At 36.7% G+C, this 18,768-nt stretch overlaps 1 protein-coding gene across 1 annotated transcript in view; it reads left to right on the top strand.

The window, feature by feature from the left end:
- Window positions 1-3,743: 3,743 nt before the first annotated feature.
- Window positions 3,744-18,768, top strand: part of tmcc3 (transmembrane and coiled-coil domain family 3) — a 28,518-nt gene continuing 13,493 nt past the window's right edge. The window contains exon 1 of the mRNA XM_052120280.1: window positions 3,744-3,977. Within this exon, the coding sequence (XP_051976240.1) occupies window positions 3,915-3,977 (63 nt within the window). The 5' untranslated portion in view covers window positions 3,744-3,914. The remainder of the gene's footprint in view (window positions 3,978-18,768) is intronic.

Here is an 18,768-nt window from a genome sequence, read left to right as displayed (position 1 = left end):
TGAGGACATGAGTCTCAAGTCGCTTCGCTCATGAATCACCCTCATTGTGGTATATATAAACAGCCAAGGTGGAATTAATTCACCGCCACTGTTGAGAATGACACGTCACCCACTCCTATGGAGTGAGCATCATCTCTCCCTGAGAGTGACATATGTTCCAGGTTGCCTGAATTACGGTGCAGGTCTACTGTCACGCTAATGCGTGATACCAGGCGAATGGAGACTTCATCCTCAAATTATACTGAGGATTTGGGAAATATTCGGCAAAGCAGAAATCAATCTATTTGCTTCAGTGGAGAATGCCCACTGTCCCCTCTGTTATTCGAAGTCCCAAGCCCTGCTGGGAAGGGATGCAATGGCACACAAATGGCCGGTGAAAAACAAATATACATTTCCTCCGGTATGCCTGATCCACTCTGCCATATGCAAAGTCTGAGAGGACAAGGAAATGGTTCTATTAGTTGCACCGAAATGGCCAACCAGCCATGGTTTCCGGAAATGATGGAGGTGCTGTACAGATCACCATGGGAAATACCACTGAGGAGGGATCTTCTCTCTTAGGCACACGGCACAATCTGGCATCCCCAGCTGTGGAACCTGCATGTGAGACCCCAGAATGGAGCGCACTACACACACCAGAACTGACGTGTTGAGTCATGAACACCATTTTACAAGCCAGTGCACCGTCCACTAGATGCTTCTACGCACTAAAATGGAAGGTGTTCGATTGGTGTCTCTCACACAGCAAGGACCCAGTAAACTGCCCATACATGAAATTGTAATATATCTTCAAGAGCGATTAGACGCAGGACTCACCCCGTCAACACTCAGTGTATGTGGAAACTATATCTGCGTATCACGCACATGAAACTGGCACCTCTATAGGCAAGCATGATTTAATCATAAAGTTCCTTATAGGAGCAAGACGATTAAACCCACCTCGGCAGGCTACAGTCCCGACTTGGGACTTAACTTTAGTCCTAAAAGCTCTTGCAGGGCCCCCCCTTCGAGATTTGTGTATGCTCTCTAAGAACACACTGCTGCTGGCTCTGGCCTCAGAAAAATGGGTCAGTGACCTACATGCATTATCAGTTGACAATTCAGGTCTGGAGTTTGGCCCTGGTCTTTCAAGAGCCACTGTCAAACCCAGGAAAGGCTATGTACCCAAGGTCCTGTCCACACCCTTCAAAGTGCAGGTGGTTCACCTTCAGGCCTTCTTCCCTACTCCATTTAATTCAGATGAGGAACAATCATTGCATTTGTTATGCCCTGTGCGGGCGCTACATACATACATTGAGCGTACTTGCCAGTTCAGACTGTCTGAACAGCTCTTTACATGCTATTGAGTACACGCAAAAGGAATGTCCGTCTCCAAGCAAAGAATTTCTTACTGGATTGTCAATGCAAATACCCTGGCTTACGAATCGCAGGGTCAGACTTGCCTAATTGGTGTGAAAGCACACTCAACTAGAGGCATGGCCTCCTCATGGGCATGGACAAATGGTGTGTCCTTACAAGCCATATGTTTTGCAGCAGGATGGTCCTCGCAAAACATGTTCACAAGGTTTTACAACTTTGACGTAACGTCTCTTTCTTCACAAGTCCTCTCTGTTTAGAGAACTTGCTATTCATTGGCTATATATATATACAGTATATATATATATATATATATATATATATATATATATATACAGTATATATATATATATATATATATATATATATATATATATATATATATATATATATATATATACTTATGCCCCTTTTTAAGTACGGGCTCTGCATCATTTACACAACCGCCTGCATTCAGGTTGTTATAATTCCATAAGTCACAAGCACGTCATTATAAATAAACTCCCTTCCCGGCCGGGTTCATAAGGAGTAATTCATACTATATGTCTAAAGCTCATATATTCATTATGAGTGCTCTCCTCCTGGCCATCATGAGGCATACACACGTCGGTCGCCATCCCATAAGACTACGCCACCTTGTTGCCTCTCTAGGAAGTGTAATGTCGTGTAATGCGGCATGATGGGATTCTGTTCCCCATATGCGTTAGTAAACGCAATGTCAAGTGGACTGAAGTTGTAAGGGAACGTCTCGTTTACGTGCGTAACCTCTGTTCCCTGAGATGAAGGGAACGAGACATTGTGAACGCTAACCGCACCAGAAGACTCAGAGTTCTTGAAGTACGAGCAATGCGTTCCTTGTTCTCAGTCAGAAATTCTGAGGAAATGTTGTCTGTGCACCAGTTATATAGTGGTCAGTTCGTGCCGAAACGAGTGGTCAGTTTTGCGCCAAAACAGGCAGGGCTCAAACACCATAGCCAATATTAGAATATTGCCGTTATTGTAGAGAGGTTTCAAATAGGTTGTGTATGAAAGCACTCCCATATGCATTAGTAAATGCAATGTCTCGTTCCCTTCGTCTCAGGGAACCGAGGTTACATACATATAACCGAGACATTTTGGTTTGGGGATTGTGTTGAGGGCTTCAGTTTATAAAACATGCATTCCTCTTCACTGTATAACAATATGAACAGATGAAAACAACTCTCTTCACAACTCGCTTTTAGTGCCCCTCCGTGGACATTTCACCCGGAAATTGGAGCTTGCACGCGCACATACCCCCAACAACAGTTACCGCTTTGGCCACCATGGGCAGTGTTTTGCATTTCAGTATTTACAGACCGATTTTATTTAAAGAAATGTCAACCTACTCTTTCTGATTTGTCATTGTGCTTGTTACTATTTACTTTAAGACTTGAGATTTTGATGAAGCTTTAACAAAACACATTGCAATTTATCACACCATTATCAGATGTTCTTCTTTAATTTGCATGGACTGCAGCCAGTTAATGTAAATGCATCATTATGATCTGCTTCATGAAGCTACAGAACAGGCACTATAGGCATAAGTAATGATTTTTGGTTGGATTTAAAAATCCTTCCTTTCCACTGTTTTGTTTTTAACTATATTAAGAAATATATTTTCAAGAATTAAGCATTTAATTTTTTTAACAAATCCACCTTAAATTGAATTGAGTAATATTTAACAACATTAAATAAATTATAATATCATTAGCAATTTACACAGTTCAATTTAAAGGAAATTTGTTATAACGTTGAAATGAGATAATCTTAATCTTAAATTAAAATTAATGTATTATTTGAGTGTACAAAACATAAAAAAAATAATAGCTAAAAGAAAATATAAACAGTTAAATGTAATGATTTTATACTAGCATTTTCTTCATAATATGTTTTCATAATATGTTCATACCCCTAATTTTAGATTTCGCCTCTTAAATCGGTTTCTTGTCTGGTAATTTTTTATTTTTAAGAGGACAATTTATCTCACAAAGGGGCAAACAAGCATGTTCATTTACATAGCCTATGCAAAATGTTTAATTAAATATATTGCAAAAAAAAAAAAAGAAAAGTGTGTGACAATTGAAAAATGGCTGACAACCCCTGAGACGTTGACTTTAATACTAAAAGAATACACATTTTCAGTGGGATCTATTGCCATACTTCTAATATAATTCAGATGTGTGCATATTTATTAATTTCCATATTTTTAAATCTTAAATCGATAAGTTATTATTTGTATGTGTACTTCATTGCAAAAAATAGAAAAGAAAAAAGTACCACCTGTAGCACCTCCCCTTGAATGGCGGTGACGTCATCATAACATTATTCCCCTTTGTCTCTCTCTCCCTATCTCGACAAATGTGTACAAGGATTGAGCGCGCGTGTGTGTTGTGTGTGTGTGTGTGTGTGTGTCTCGCGCAGATTACAAAGAGGATTCTACAGAGAGAGCGCGCGATGTAGCGACGAGATGTAGCGAACCGTGCCACCATTAACACGCGCACGAGAGTCCATTTTCACCGGACCGAGTGGACTGAACTATGCCCGGCGCTGACAGAACTTTACCTGAAGTCGACAGGAACACTTTCTTACACTGCGACATGGTAGTTATACTCGAGTCTTCTCTTAATCTATGCGGCATGTTATCTAACCCACTGTGCTCGAGACCATATGTTCAAATGTGTGTGCGTGTCTCATCTCATTATTCTTTTGATTACGAGCCTTCACTCTCATTCTTACCATGGGATTTGACGCATTACAGTGGTTTTACTATAGTAATGCGGCAGTAACCTTTTTTGTTGTGCTGGAAATCTTGGTTTTGATACCATATAGTATGGCATTTTACTGCTACTATGCTTTTGTTTTACCACGTTTTCCTGCTTGGAATGTTTTTATTGTTTTTTTTATTACTAATACGATAAAGTAGTGTGTAGTTAAAGCATGCTAAATTCTCAGAAGGGGCTTTCTTTAATACTGCATTTAAACTGTGAAACTGGATAGTATTAGCAAAACGGCAATACGTTGTAGATTTGAAAAGTAATATAGGCTACTGTTTTTGCTTTAAGTTGTAAACTTTTCCATATTTCATCAGAATAATGTTTATTCCAGTCCCATGAAAAAATTCCTTCAATTATTCACATCTCTGCTTGTTTTTCAAGTTTATGCCATTCCCATTCAAAAAAAATTTAAGGAATGCAAACAGAATTTCTATAATAAATTGAAACCAAACCTAAAATGATCAAATAAAAATCTTCAAATGTACAAAGATTCAACTGGATGAACTGTATTAAGTCAAAAAATCCTGAAGTAGTTTATAACTTGCAGGGCTGAACATTAAGCATTGTGATTTGCTTGTAAATTGTTATTCACTTTCCCAGTAAAAAAGTTACTTGTCCGGAAACTAAAGACATTTAAGGATTGGTTACATTATAGAACAAGTAGTAACATGTCGAAGTTTCTGTTGTATTTTTTCTAAAATTACGACAGATGCCCAACCTAATAGTATTATACATATGCAACCAACTCGATTCTCTGTGACAGAAATGTAAAGCGCACTGGGTAGTGGAGGAGGTTATTTACAAATGGTTGTTAAATTATTTTATGTATGGTAGTCAAATAAATGAAATGCTCCATCGCCATCATTTACAGCTGGGGTTATCACACTTCTATGTAATGAGATATCATCATGATATACCAGCAAGTTCTACCATGCACAACATTTACACCATCACAATACCAACATTTTAGTAGTCTGAAGTGAAATATGATCATTTGTTAAGAATTGAATAGAACAAATAAAAAACACTAGACCAAAATACTAATTATGAAGAAATAGCTTTTTAACAGCTTTAAAGGTTAAATATTCACTTTAGACATTTTTGAATGGGAATGACAAACATGAAAAACAAGCAGAGTTATAAACTGCTTTACTACTCCAACAACCATTGTTAGAGTGCTTACAAACTTGCTCAGCTCAACAGTGTGTTCAAAGGTAATCAAACCAGACCATAGGAATACTTAAACCAGTTAGACCGGTTTCACTGATGTTTTCAGAAATGGAGGGAGTTCATGTTGATCATTTTATTCATGGAAGTATAAATTCCAAGTATCTGTTACACGTGGCTAAACTGCAATGCATTTGAAACACTGTGGTGATGGTGGCGTGCTGGGGCATGTGCTTGTGTTTTGAGTCAGGCTGTTGTAAGCAGAACAAGTGCTTTAGTGTCCCGTGTATGTGTGTCCTGGTGACCCCCGACCACTGGCACCAAGAACAGTGTGTGTGCCATAGTGATGCTGCACCCACATAATGGCTTGTTTTCAAAGTCTTGGAGAGTGTGTCTTTTTAAACATGTGGCTAGCTCTTGGTCGTGCTGTGTTATGATAAACATTGAGATGGTGTTTAGTGTGCAATTTTGAAAGAATCGTTTGCCTAAAAATTATAATTCTGTCATCATTTACTAATGTTGCATTTAGTTCCAAACCCATTTGACTAACTTTCTTCTGTGGAATACAAAACAAGTTATTGAGCAGAATGTTTAAGCTGCTCTTTTCCTTACAATGAGAGTGAATGGTGACCACAGCTGTCATGGGAAGATATCCAGTGAAAAACTATAAATTTCAGTCTGTTTCTCACAGAAAGAAATGTGATTATTTCAGAAGACTTGGAATTGGGGATTAGCGATACCACTTATTTTCTTTTGGGTCCGATACCAAGTAACTATCAATATCGATTAAATATCAACTCTATTAAATACATTTTTATTTAGCAATTTCTGAGGATAAAATTGACAATTTTAGACATTTAACATTATATTTACAAGCCATGATATTTTATATTTATATTTAGAGCTCTGTCTGCAACTGCTTACAAGTGGCTTTTAGCATTTCCGTGCATTAATGTGAGTGGAGGGAAAAATAGGTCCAAACATAGACATGCATTTGCTTATAATTGTTCATTTTTGTCACTTTGAATCTTATGAAACTCTATCGTTTGTATGGTAAATAAATAATAAAATGACTAGTTTGGCAAACACCTTTAGTATCTATATTTGTATGTGAGTATCATCGTGAAACAACTTCAGCATCGGAAGTATTGATACTTGGAATACAATAACCTAGTTGCTGATATGGCGTTAAAACTAAATAAATAGAAACTTGAAATACAGTGCACAAGTCATATACTGTAGACTAATTGTATTGTTCTTTTTGGAGCTTAAGCCCCCAGCTACAGCCCCCATTCACTTTCATTTAGGACTGGGTTACAGTGAAAAACACTAATTCAACAACATTGTGAATATCACAATGATTTTATTGAGCCTTTAATTTGGCCATTAAGTTTCATAGACTGCATCAGTAGACTACTTTCCCGATCCTTCAGGACTGTATAATTAATCAAAATAACATCAAAATGTCAATATGATCATATGTGATTATTTAACTGCCAAAGGATGTAATTAAAGACAGATAAACAACATGGTCTGTGTGCATTTCAGAATGACCCGGTGATGTGCTGATCTGTGCACACGCGGGGGCAGCGCAGGTCACTTGCATTGTGAAGTACTTCTGGTTCAAGCATTTGCGCAATTCCAAACATTAGCAACCGCTATAAAGTTATTGTACAAATCTACAAATGTGGAACAGTAAAGGAGAGTTTGACAGCGGTTCACAAGATGCGAAACTGTCAAACAAACATCACACTTCTCATTTCATAATAAAAGCTCCTGGTGAAGGTGAAATAAACACGACTGCAAACCCCAGTTTAGGGTGAATTAACTTAAATAGGACAGAAATATATGAATTTATCTTAAACAAATCTTATCCTGAAAACAATAATAATTCATTATTATATTATAATAATAAACTTGACTGGGTTCCACAGTAATAATTTTGTACTATATTCATCTGTTTTCCCAAAATAAGTGAAGTAGTTTCTGCACATCTCGTTCATTCACAAAGAAAAATGTTTTAGTAAAATATATGAAGTAAATAAGATAATGAAAATTATTACATTTTACTCTCTCTTGTGTTAATTTAGTGTAAAACTTTGGGAAACATGTCTTCAACATTTTTAAATAGATTTTGATTTAATGCCTTTAAAATATTCATTCTACATGGCTGCAATGGCTGTTGAAATTATGATTCCTCTGATTTAGAAAAAAGAAAAACAACACTTTCATGCTATTTCAGAGCAAAAACATAATTATCGAGATATATTGAAGTACATTTGCTGAAAAATATAGATAATTTCTGAAGCTACATCGCCCATCCATTCTTTCATTAAACTCTGCCTAAATGTGTGTGAAATATACTGGTCATACTGGTTTGGAATGCCATTATGGTGAATAAATGACAGAATTAACATTTTTGGGTGAGCTATCCCTTTAAATGAAGTGCATTAAGAGCACTTTCTCAGTCTAGTTTTAATGCAGCTTTCAGTGAAAGCACATTTACATACTGTGTTAGCACAGAAGTGAACAGAGGGGGTGCTGATAGATTTAATTGATTGTCTTGAAAGTGTCTGGCTGTTCATGCATTATTAAGCTTGGCGTTAATGGATAGAGAACACAATACTCATTCGATTAACTTTTCGTAATTGCTGTGTGCACAGCCTGATGTTTCATAAACGCATTGCGTTAGTGAAGCTGTCGGTTTGTAGTGATCGAGTATTGATTAAATGACAGATTATACTTGTGTTGAGTCATATGATGGTCAACTGTTTGTAAACATTTATATTTTTCCCATTGGGGATGCCTAATCAAAATATAACGTAGCTACGTTTGTGTATTTCAATTTGGACATACCATAGACTTCACATGATGTTAGTTACTTAAAGCTTAAGCAAGTTTCCCCCTAAAAGGAAAATTTAGCATTTTCAAAACTAAAAAAAGTATGTATTTTTTATTTACTCTTGAGGATGTCCTCAAAGGAGGGATGTTTTGTCAGATTTAGCTCACTTCTGGGAACAGTATTGTCTACAAATTATAGAACACATACATAAAAACACACTCTTAGGAGTGTTCAATTGTTCTTCTGAGGACATTGTAGGGGACATGGGCGTGCTGCACTCCTGTTGTTTCCAGGGAAACACAGAGTCCCCTCGAAACCCCCACCTCAGCATGTGGAAGATCGGCCCATTGAAGCACACTCCCATTATAATTGATCTAGCTGTCTATATGACGACTTGCGATCTCCTCCTTCTCAAGTGTTATTCATTGTGTCCTCTCGTGGCCATAATTTACAACCATACTACTGTGTGTGTGTTCGGCAAATAAGATTGTAGAACTGGCTTTGCCCCAGAAACCTCTATGAAAAGACTTGATTTGTGGATGAGGGTGGATCTGGTATTTTATATCTTCCTACTCTAAAACAATAGAGACTCTGTGTGTTTACTCGTGGAATACAAATCAACAGGATGTTCTGGGTTTAGTACAAGTTTTATCAACTGAATCTGTGACATGCTGTCCATTACTACAGGAATTAAAAAAATGTTTTAAAACAAACAAAAATCTTGTTCAGAAAGTCATGAAAAGTTCCAGCACATCTCAAACTCTGTATTGTGTCTAATAGAAATGTAGGGGAAATGATGCTGATGGAAATTACATTTAAGTTTTTGGGGAAAAAAAGACCAACTTTTTTGTCTTTCTAAGGGTAATTACATAACTTACATTTGATGTACTCTAAACACTAAACTATTTTCACAGTTTTGGCAATTTAGAAAACTTACAGCTTGATTGGAAATGACGCCCAATAAAAATAAAATCTACTCAAAAGTTATATTTACCTTTTTGATATTTATTTGTTTTCTTCAAACATTACTTGTCACATATTTCATCTAAAATTACAAGTGATGCACATATATGGAATTTCAGGCGTGATACGATAACCCACAGCTCATTGTGGCCGATACAGATACCGATAACAGATCACGTTTTAATTTTTCATCCTTCAACCTGGAACTGCTTGCTAATTCATGAAAAGCTTTTAATTTTAAAATAGGTGTAATTTCAGTATCGGCCGATTCCAGTGCTGTTTTTTGCATAATCAGTTTATAATACCTTTACATTATTGTGTGGAACTAATTGGGTGTACTCTTTAATATGTAAAGAAACACAAACCTCTAACTACACATTATTTCATATAAATGTATCGCTTATTAAGAAACACTTTATTGTTAACTAGTATACTGGATAATGTAGCAGCAATATTAACAGTAGTTCCAGTCATCAGTAAAAAAAAAGTGCTGGAAAGTGTTTTTGCAAAAATAAAATTCAACTTGTATCTGGACTTTAAAGGATTCAGTTCTCTTTTTTTGTTCAGTTTAGTTATAAGATATCAGCTCACTTTTCATTCACAGTTATTTTCTGGAACACATTCAACTTAAATATTATTATAATTTGTTTGCAAATTATAATAATATTTAATAATAATATATTATAATAGTAACATATCTCAATCGTGTACCTTTTAACTTTTAAACCTTCAAACCTTCACGCTTTTATTTTGACAATATGAACTCTCCAGGAAGTTCTGTAAGTGTCTGTTTGTAGGCAAGTTCTCAGTAGTTTAATTTGCTGCTTATTTAAATTCTAGTAAAATGCACCTCCAGTGCCTTTCTAAATGCATATTATAAGTGAACCGATCTATTGAGTATCTACATCTGAGATGTTGTTTGTGAGTAGCACTCAAATATTGTGCACCGTTGTGAAGGCTAAAAATAGGCCACGAGTGTGTGTGTGTGTGTGTGTGTGTGTGTGTGTGTGTGTGTGTGTGTGTGTGTGTGTGTGTGTGTGTGTGTGTGTGTGTGTGTGTGTAAACAGAGCAGCGCCATTCACTGACACCCTGGAGCTGCACATATGATATATTTACTTACTAAACACAGATTTGGATCGGGCTTATCGGACCGATACACGATCCGTCTAAAAGCTTCAGTATCGGAGCCAATACTGATCCAGGTATCGGATCGGTGCATCCCTAATTCCTCTAATATCACATTTGTAGTCAGTTGATTGAATTGTGGCACAGAAACACAAGTTTATTAATGCTTAGTAACACAATGTGCATTTATGGAAGTTTTATTTCTTGAGTAGGTACAGATAAGAGATGGGAAGTTGATCTGTTGTCATTACATCTTTGATGTCTGTACGCAGGTATTGATGTTACCTGTGTGTGTGTGTGTGTGTATATAATTAATTTGCATGTTTGTTGCAGAGATATTTGAGCAGCATCAAACATATATACAGTGGGTTCAGAAGTTCACAATACAAACATCTACATGTCTTTGCCCTTCAGTCCTTGAGTTTCTATAGTCTTAGTCACATGACAAGCAAGAATTGGCAAGTTTCTGCACAACCCATATGCTGAACACACCCGAGTGCTTATGTGTGTCTTCATGCAGATATGTGTGTTAGAAGTAACAACGGTGTGATAACGCATTGCTCGTGACGTGTTTGTTTACAGGAAGTATTTAAGATATGGTTATGTCCCGTGTACCAGAATGCTGAAGTGTTTTTGTATAAGAGATGATCGAATCCATATGGCTCTTTTATACTTTAAAGCAGGTAAAAATCTTTTTGCTGGAGTTCAGAAATGTTTGTTGTGGTTTTGATCTAGAAATTAAATTAACTGATCACATTGTGATAATTTTCAATACTCTAGCATGAAACAGTTTAATGTAAAAAAAAAAAAATGGTATAGTATAAGTGTGTTTATTCAATTTAGGTCTACTTTAAATAAAAACAAGTTTTTTTTTCCCCCTGTAATTGTAAGATCTGCTCAACTCTAAGTGTGTAATGTACTAATGTTACTGTTTGAAAATGGTTCGAATCATGTTTTGTGTATTTGTCACACTAAATTGTTTTAGATCTTCAAATGAGATGTAACAAAACTAAGGCAACCTGAGTAAACACAAAATACAGTTTTCATATATATATATTTTTTATTGAAGCAAAAGTTATCAAACACCTATATCACCCATGTGAAAAACTAACTGCCCTCTTAAGCTTAATACAGTTGATATAAAAAGTCTAAACACCCCTGTTAAAATGCCAGGTTTTTGTGATGTAAAAGAATGAGACCAAGATAAATCATGTCAGAAATTTTTCCACCTTTACTGTGACCTATAAAGTGAACAATTCAATTGAAAAACAAACTGAAATCTTTGAGGGGGAAAAAAAATTATAATAAAAAAATCACAATAAGTGACTAAGGTTGCATAAGTGATTTATCTTTGTCTCATTCTTTTACATCACAAAAACCTGGCATTTTAACAGGGGTGTGTAGACTTTTTATATCCACTGTAGCTGGTTTTGCCTCCTTTAGATCAGTCTTTTACAACACTCTGGTGGAATTGTGGCTCACTCATATTTGCAAAACTGATTTAGTGGAGGGTTTTCAAGTATGAACTGCCCGTTTAAGGTCCTGCCACAGCATCTCAATCGGGTTCAAGTCAGAACTTTGACTAGGCCACTCCAAAATTTTGCTTCTTTTGAGCCATTCAGAGGTGGACTTACTCCTATGATTTGGATCATTGTCTTGCTGCATAATCCAGTTGCACTTGAACTTCAACTCATGGAATGCTGACTGGACGTTCTCCTTTAGGATTTTCTGGTAGAGAACAGACTTCATGTTTCCCTCAATTATTGCAAGTAGCCCTGGCCCTGAATCAGCAAAGCATCCCCACACCATCAAACTACCTCCATGCTTGACAGTAGGTGTGTTGTACTTTTTGTGTAATTCTGTGTTTGATTTACGCCAGATGTACCCAGGACCCCTGTCTTAGAAACAGTTCCACTTTCAACTTAACAGTCCACAGAACATTCTCCCAAAAGCTTTAAGAATAATCAAGGTGTGTTTTGGCAAGATTCAGACGAGCCTTAATGTTCTTCTAGGCTAGCAGTTTCTTTTCACCACACCACTCTTCCATGAATGGCGTTTTTGACTAATAGTGGACTCATGAACGGTGACCTTTATTGATTCGAGAGAGGCCTGCAGTTCCTTGGATGTTGCTGGCTTATTTGGCAGTGGGCTTGGATTTTAATGAGCTGAGTGATTTAACTAAAATAATTCTCAATATTGATTGATTAAGGCCAGAAACATACTTTGCACAATTATGCGTATTGCGAGTGCTTGGCCAACACACTGCTAATGCGTGGTCTAGTTGAACACGCCTAACATACGTATTTGCGCTACTGTTTACTAGGGCTGTCAACGAATATTCTAAATTCGAATATATATTCGAATAGTTTTAAAAAACAGAAATTCGAAGGTGAAAATTAATATTCGAATGTGGAAAAAAACAGCGCCCGTGGTAGCAGATGTGCGGCTGTCTGCTTTGCGAGTGGGCGTGCTGCCTGAGGGGTCTTTGTTGTCACATTTCTCGAATTGTGTGCCTCATTTTATTTAACGTTAAACAGAAACATGACTAAAATGTAAGGCTACTGTACTGACTGAATAGATGTTGCATGAATAAGGTAGGTTAGATACAGCAGTTTCATGCACTGCAGGCTTCCACTGGTTTGATTATTTACCGTTTCATGTCAAGGAAAAGTTCCATGTTTACCACAGCACAGCTCGCTCGGAGCGTTCAATGTCGGTTCTATATACTGTAAAACTTCAATTAATGTTAATAATTTGTTTTAATCACTGAATGAAGCCTGCTATATTTGGGACAAGAGTCGCGACCTTATATTGCTTGCACAAAACTCTTGATCAGCACTCAACATTTGTTTATTGTTGTTGTTCTTTTAAACCGTTATGCTAGAGAGCGTGAGGGCGAGAGAGAGAGAAAGAGTGCCTGCGGCGTCGCGGCGAGAGTGAGGTCTTGGCCATTAGTTGATTTACTTGTTTTTGTGTAGGTAATACGTTGTCAAATATGTTTAAACTTAAATAAACTACCTATACAAATAGTTATGTCTCTTTGTATTAATTTGTCCTGTTATTGACGTAATGCGCGTCATTGACCAAATGCGCAACCAGATATTCGAATAGTTCGAATATATGTGTTTTTTTTAGAGGGAATATTCGAATGTCATTTTTGAGCAATTTTGACAGCCCTACTGTTTACGCTACTGTAGTGTTAACAAACCTCAGTACTCGAAGGGGCAATAAAGTTACCTTTAGAAGTCTGTACCATGCGTTATTCAAGTAATGTGCAAACAAAATATTGCTTTTATTGTACATGCTCGGCAATATTCTCTTCAAACTTTTGATCTGCCATGACAGTAGGTGACTTGAAAAAGAAAACTACAGTTCACGCTAATGTCAAGTGAGATAGTAGTGACCGGATTCTGATCATTCTCCATTGACCACATGATACTGATAAAATTACTAATGTTATCAGAAGAGTTACGGCCCCAAATACACCCCACCTGATCTATATGTATAAGAGATGTCATAACTTAATTTTATTGGTTAGCCAATATGTTTGACAATATTTCAATGTCTTGTGGATCAGGGAAATTGGACCGTAACTCATACACTCGCTTGAATCTTTGTTCTTTTTTAAGAATCAGACTGATCCGGGCTTGCATCATGGTTGGCAGAAGCTTTACATTCTTTAATGATGCCGTATAAATTCTAACAAAGTGGAGCTAATACTGTAGCATAAGATCTAAAAAATTCAGCGACCAAGCCATCTGGCATCCGGCCTTAATTACCTTGCTAAAGCTCCTCCAAGGTTATCTCTGAATCAAGAGAATTGTTTTGCTCAGCCATCAATTTAGGAAGTTCTAATGGTTCCACAAAGTTTCTAATGTCCTCATCAGTAGATGAAGATGTGAAACTATAGAGATCAAGATAGAATTCTTTAAACGCATTATTAATATCAATGGCTGCGGTAAAAATTTCACCACCAGCAGATTTCACTGACGGAATGGTAGAAGAAGACTTTTTATGTTTTATGTAACTAGCCAGAAGTTTTCCTGCCTTGTCCTCAGACTCAAAATAGCCCTGAATAGCCAAAACTCCACCTTCCATCACAAAATAGAATTATATCTGTATTTCAATCGGGTGAATTCTCTGAGGCCATTGAATGACATTCGGCACTTCAACTCAGCACTTTTAATATTCCCTTCCAATTCCACAAGTTCTTTTGCTTTGGATTGGATATGGTATGATTCAGCCCTAAGTACTGCCCTAAGTGATATATATATATTATTCATATTCTAGATTAAATCTTATGGATTTATGAAAAAAAATTTTAGTCCCTACCAGATGGGTTCAAAAGTCTCCAAATATCTGTAAGGCTAACATTTGTACACATCCTATGAAGTGTCAATGTTGCTCTAGGGGGCTTGCACATGGTTGCTGCACTATGATCAAGGACTGAGTCCATCAAAAGATTAAAGTCTCCTCCCAAAATTATATCATGAGGCTTGCCAGCAGCTTGCAACATCCCTTCAAGATTGATAAAAAAAGATTGTATCGAATCTCACTGGTTTGTATCATTAAAAGTGTTAAAACTAGCAAAGTACATAGAGCTCGCCGTTCACACGTCCAATCCTCGCATGGTGTCACGTGACTTCCCCCTTGAGACAATGTTGATAAAATGTGGTGTTGTGAATTTGACAAATAACATTTTTAACTTCCATGATATTTTGAGCATGAATAGCTTCTGAACCAATGAATTCTGCAGGCTAACACTTTACAACAATGTACTTGTTAACATTAGTAAATGCATCATTAACAAACAAAAAAACAATATTTTTGGTAATATTGTTTCAATAAGGTTCCTTTAGTTAACATTGGTTGCATTACGTATCATAACCTAACAATGAACTATAAAGTATATTTTTTCATCATTTATTCATCTAAATGTTAATTTATAAAAATACAATTGTTCATTCTTGCTTATTTTAGTTCAAAATTCATAAATGTTTATATATACCATTATATTAAAATATTTTTTAGAATTAATATTAACCAAGATTAATATGTGCTATAAGTATTGTTCATTGTTAGTTTTAAATAACTAATGTAGTTAACTTATGTTGACCATTGCAGCTTTATTGTAAAGTGTTACAGATATTTTGTGGGGTTATAAATTACGAAAACTAAAACTATTCTTAGACTACATAAAAACTAAAGAGACATTTTTGAAAAATAAAAAAATTAAATCTATGCTTTTTCTAAACTGAAATTTTTCTGATGTCTGTACTCTGTCTGCAGTAATTATACATACAAATGGCTTAATATACTAGTAATATGTACTTTCTATGAGAAGTACAATTTTACATTTTGACTGCAAATGTCAAATCCTTAATGCTGCATTGCCCAGAGAAGATACACAATCTCAAGTATTTGATTACGTATTGTATCGTGTATATAGACAAATGATGACCGTAGCTCGACTACGCTAAACCCTCTGTAGCTCGATAATAACTGAGCATTTAAACATACTGACTGATATGACTCTTCATCAAATATGAGTGATGAAAATACAATACATTTGAACATTTGTCAAAAGTACTGTCAATTTCTTTGGGTGTAAAACATTTTACAGTAGAAAAAGTTACTGCACCTTGAAGCCTCTTGACATTTCATAATTTTGTGCGGAACACTTCTGTATTGCAACATTGTTAAACTGCCAGCTCTTTGTCCTTCAACATGAGTTTTTTTTATTCTGCTCGTCTTTTTTCGTTTCCTCTTTCATTTCACTCCATTTGACACATACACACAAATAAACACTTCTCATTTGAATGCAGACTCTACAGTACTTGCAGTGTGTTTTGTTGGTTAACTTGTGATGTGTAAAGTTCTATTAGTTCAGTTTTATGCAGAAAGCTTCACTTCAACAGCTTTTTGCAGCCCTCAGCATTATGTAAAGCATGTGAACAGAATTCATCACACACAAGGGTTTTTATTAGTCTGCTGGCCCATGTGTGTGTGTGTGTGTGTGTGTGTGTGTGTGTGTGTGTGTGTGTGTGTGTGTGTGTGTGTGTAGGAATGTTCTTTACTGAGAGCCCTTCACATGACAAGGCCTCTATGAGGCCACTGGCCACTTGACAACTGTAATCTTTTTTTATCTTTACCGAACACACACACACTCTCTCTATCTGAGTAATAATCCTGTTCTGGATTATAATCTCAGTACACAACCCTTTTTATTTGACTGCTATTTTTATGACAGTCAAAATAGTCTCTACAAAACTGCACAGGGGGTCCAGAGACAGCCAAAGCAGTGGGGTCTGCGGGATCTTTTACACATTTTACCATCTTTTATCAATTGAAATGAATGTTAAAAGATTATCTTTGTTCTGAAGCATAGTGACAGCAGTCCAGTATTTGTTGGAATATCTTTACATTAAAATGAAATATTTATTTATATTTCTTTTAGATTCAGATACCAAAGTATGGGGGCATAGAAGCCCTTGTGACTGTGGAATGATGCTGAATCAGGGGTGTCCCGAGAGAAAATTTAGAAAATGTTTTACATTTATTTTGTATATTTTCATTAAAGTCAGAGACTAGTCTACAACTAGTCATTTTAGTCTTTCCTTATCCATTCCAGACATCTAATTAATTTTCACAAAATTAGAACAAAAATCAATTTGTTTATTCGATTTGTAAAGGTTTGTAACATGCTGATTAATAAATATACATTTAGAAGGGAAAAAGTTATGGTATAAATGTTACTTTGAAACCACGTTAACTCTTGCGGCGCTTCATGTCTACACACATGCAGGGAAAAGAGGCAACGCGTGCGGAGCGGGACAGGAATGATGCATGATGCTGTTGTCCACATCACTGTTGTTCTGTCGCGCTCTTCACTAGAGATGATGAGAGGTCGCAACCGTTGTCATGATGTCTTGTGGTGCGAATGGAATCAATCCGGTGTCCGACGTAACCTAATTGTTAGTAAGGCAGCTAGCATTAGCAAGTTCATCCAGTCTGACCCTACGTTACCACTGGCGCGTTGTGAGCGAAGCTGGAGCGTTTTCAATTAATTCCTATGAAGGCAGAGCGTCATGCTCGCAGGTGGATTGTAGGATTGGCAGCGGGGCGGAGCGAACTCTCTCCTAGCGCTGTGAGCGTCTTTGAGCAGATTCCGTCCGCCCCAGTGGAAACGCAGCCTGAGAAAGCCTAACTGCTTGTGTTTTTAGCGACATGCAATATATATCGAAAATTCCTCAAAAGCTAACTTGAAAACCCGTTTCTTCAATTCTCTCAGTCTCACATAAAGCTGCTCCATCTTCCTCATCCATTTCTCCGACAGATTGTGTACGTGATATGTGAAAAGAATGAGGTGCCCATTTCTTGCATTCGGTGACGGTTTTGCATAACCGTAATACAGGCGATAACCCAAAATGTACACTGGTTGCCAAATTTCAACCTGTCTACCAGTATATTGCCCTCTCCTATCTCCATGTAAACATTATTTTGGGAATAGTTCAAGTCAAGTCCATTTCTAGTGTCCTTGTGCATATCGATCAAAGTTACCAGGTTTACAGATTAGACAATAGAGTTGAAAAACTGGAAGTAATTTTACTTTAACATTTTACACTAGGGGTGTAAAAAATATTGTATTGTATCGTATAAAACATATTATAGTGTAATTAAAACCAAGCAGTGCTTGGAACAACAAAGCAACAGATCTACAGTACATATGTGAGAAGATAGATGGAAAAGACAAAGTAGATTATACTGTAGCATTACAGCTTGTCGAATTTACCAAACAATGGCATCATGTCCTGCCGCTACAGTACATCAAACATTGCGTTTTATTTACTCCAATATCACAGTGCAAATGGATGAAAATGACTTTATTATAGAGCTTTACTTTTTGCTGCCAATGTCAAACAGTGTTGTGTAATTTATGATTTAAAAGACATGCATGTTCAATCCTTGAATAAGTTTAAGTAAAACATTTGTTGGCACTGCTTTTTAATTTTTTATTGTATCGTATCACAAGGCTTTGCATTGTATTGTATAGTCAAATTTGTGTTTCGTTACTTGCCTGTTTTACACAGACACGGGTAGTAAGCAATTGTCTCCAGACTGATCTAAGTGTGAATTCGGTAACCGTAGGCCAAATGTTCTGCTGTTGAAAATGGTCTGCTTACTGAAATTCAAAACATTTCCCACTGTGGCCAAAGCTGGAAGTGCTCTTGAACGTATGGGCATGTGTGAGCTCCAGTTTGCGGGTGAAATGTCCACAGAGTTGCCCCCAGACGTGGCGGCAGCCGATTTTGCCGGGGCTTCAGCCCCGAATGTTTCGAGTGTAGCCCCGAATGAATTTTGAAAAGTTGACTGACAAATATGAAACTGGACAATAGCCTATGTAAACCCCCGAAATCATAAGTTGCCTTATTTCATTGTGCTTTGGCTTTGCACATACTGCATACAGCCTGTAAAAATAGACATAGGCATAATCTAGCCTATAGAATAAGTTTCTTTGCT

The sequence above is a fragment of the Xyrauchen texanus genome, chromosome 47, assembly GCF_025860055.1.
Source record: "Xyrauchen texanus isolate HMW12.3.18 chromosome 47, RBS_HiC_50CHRs, whole genome shotgun sequence".
In the NCBI taxonomy this organism is placed as follows: Eukaryota; Metazoa; Chordata; class Actinopteri; order Cypriniformes; family Catostomidae; genus Xyrauchen; species Xyrauchen texanus.
Note: the sequence above shows the minus strand (reverse complement) of the source record. Positions and strands in the feature narration are given on the sequence as shown.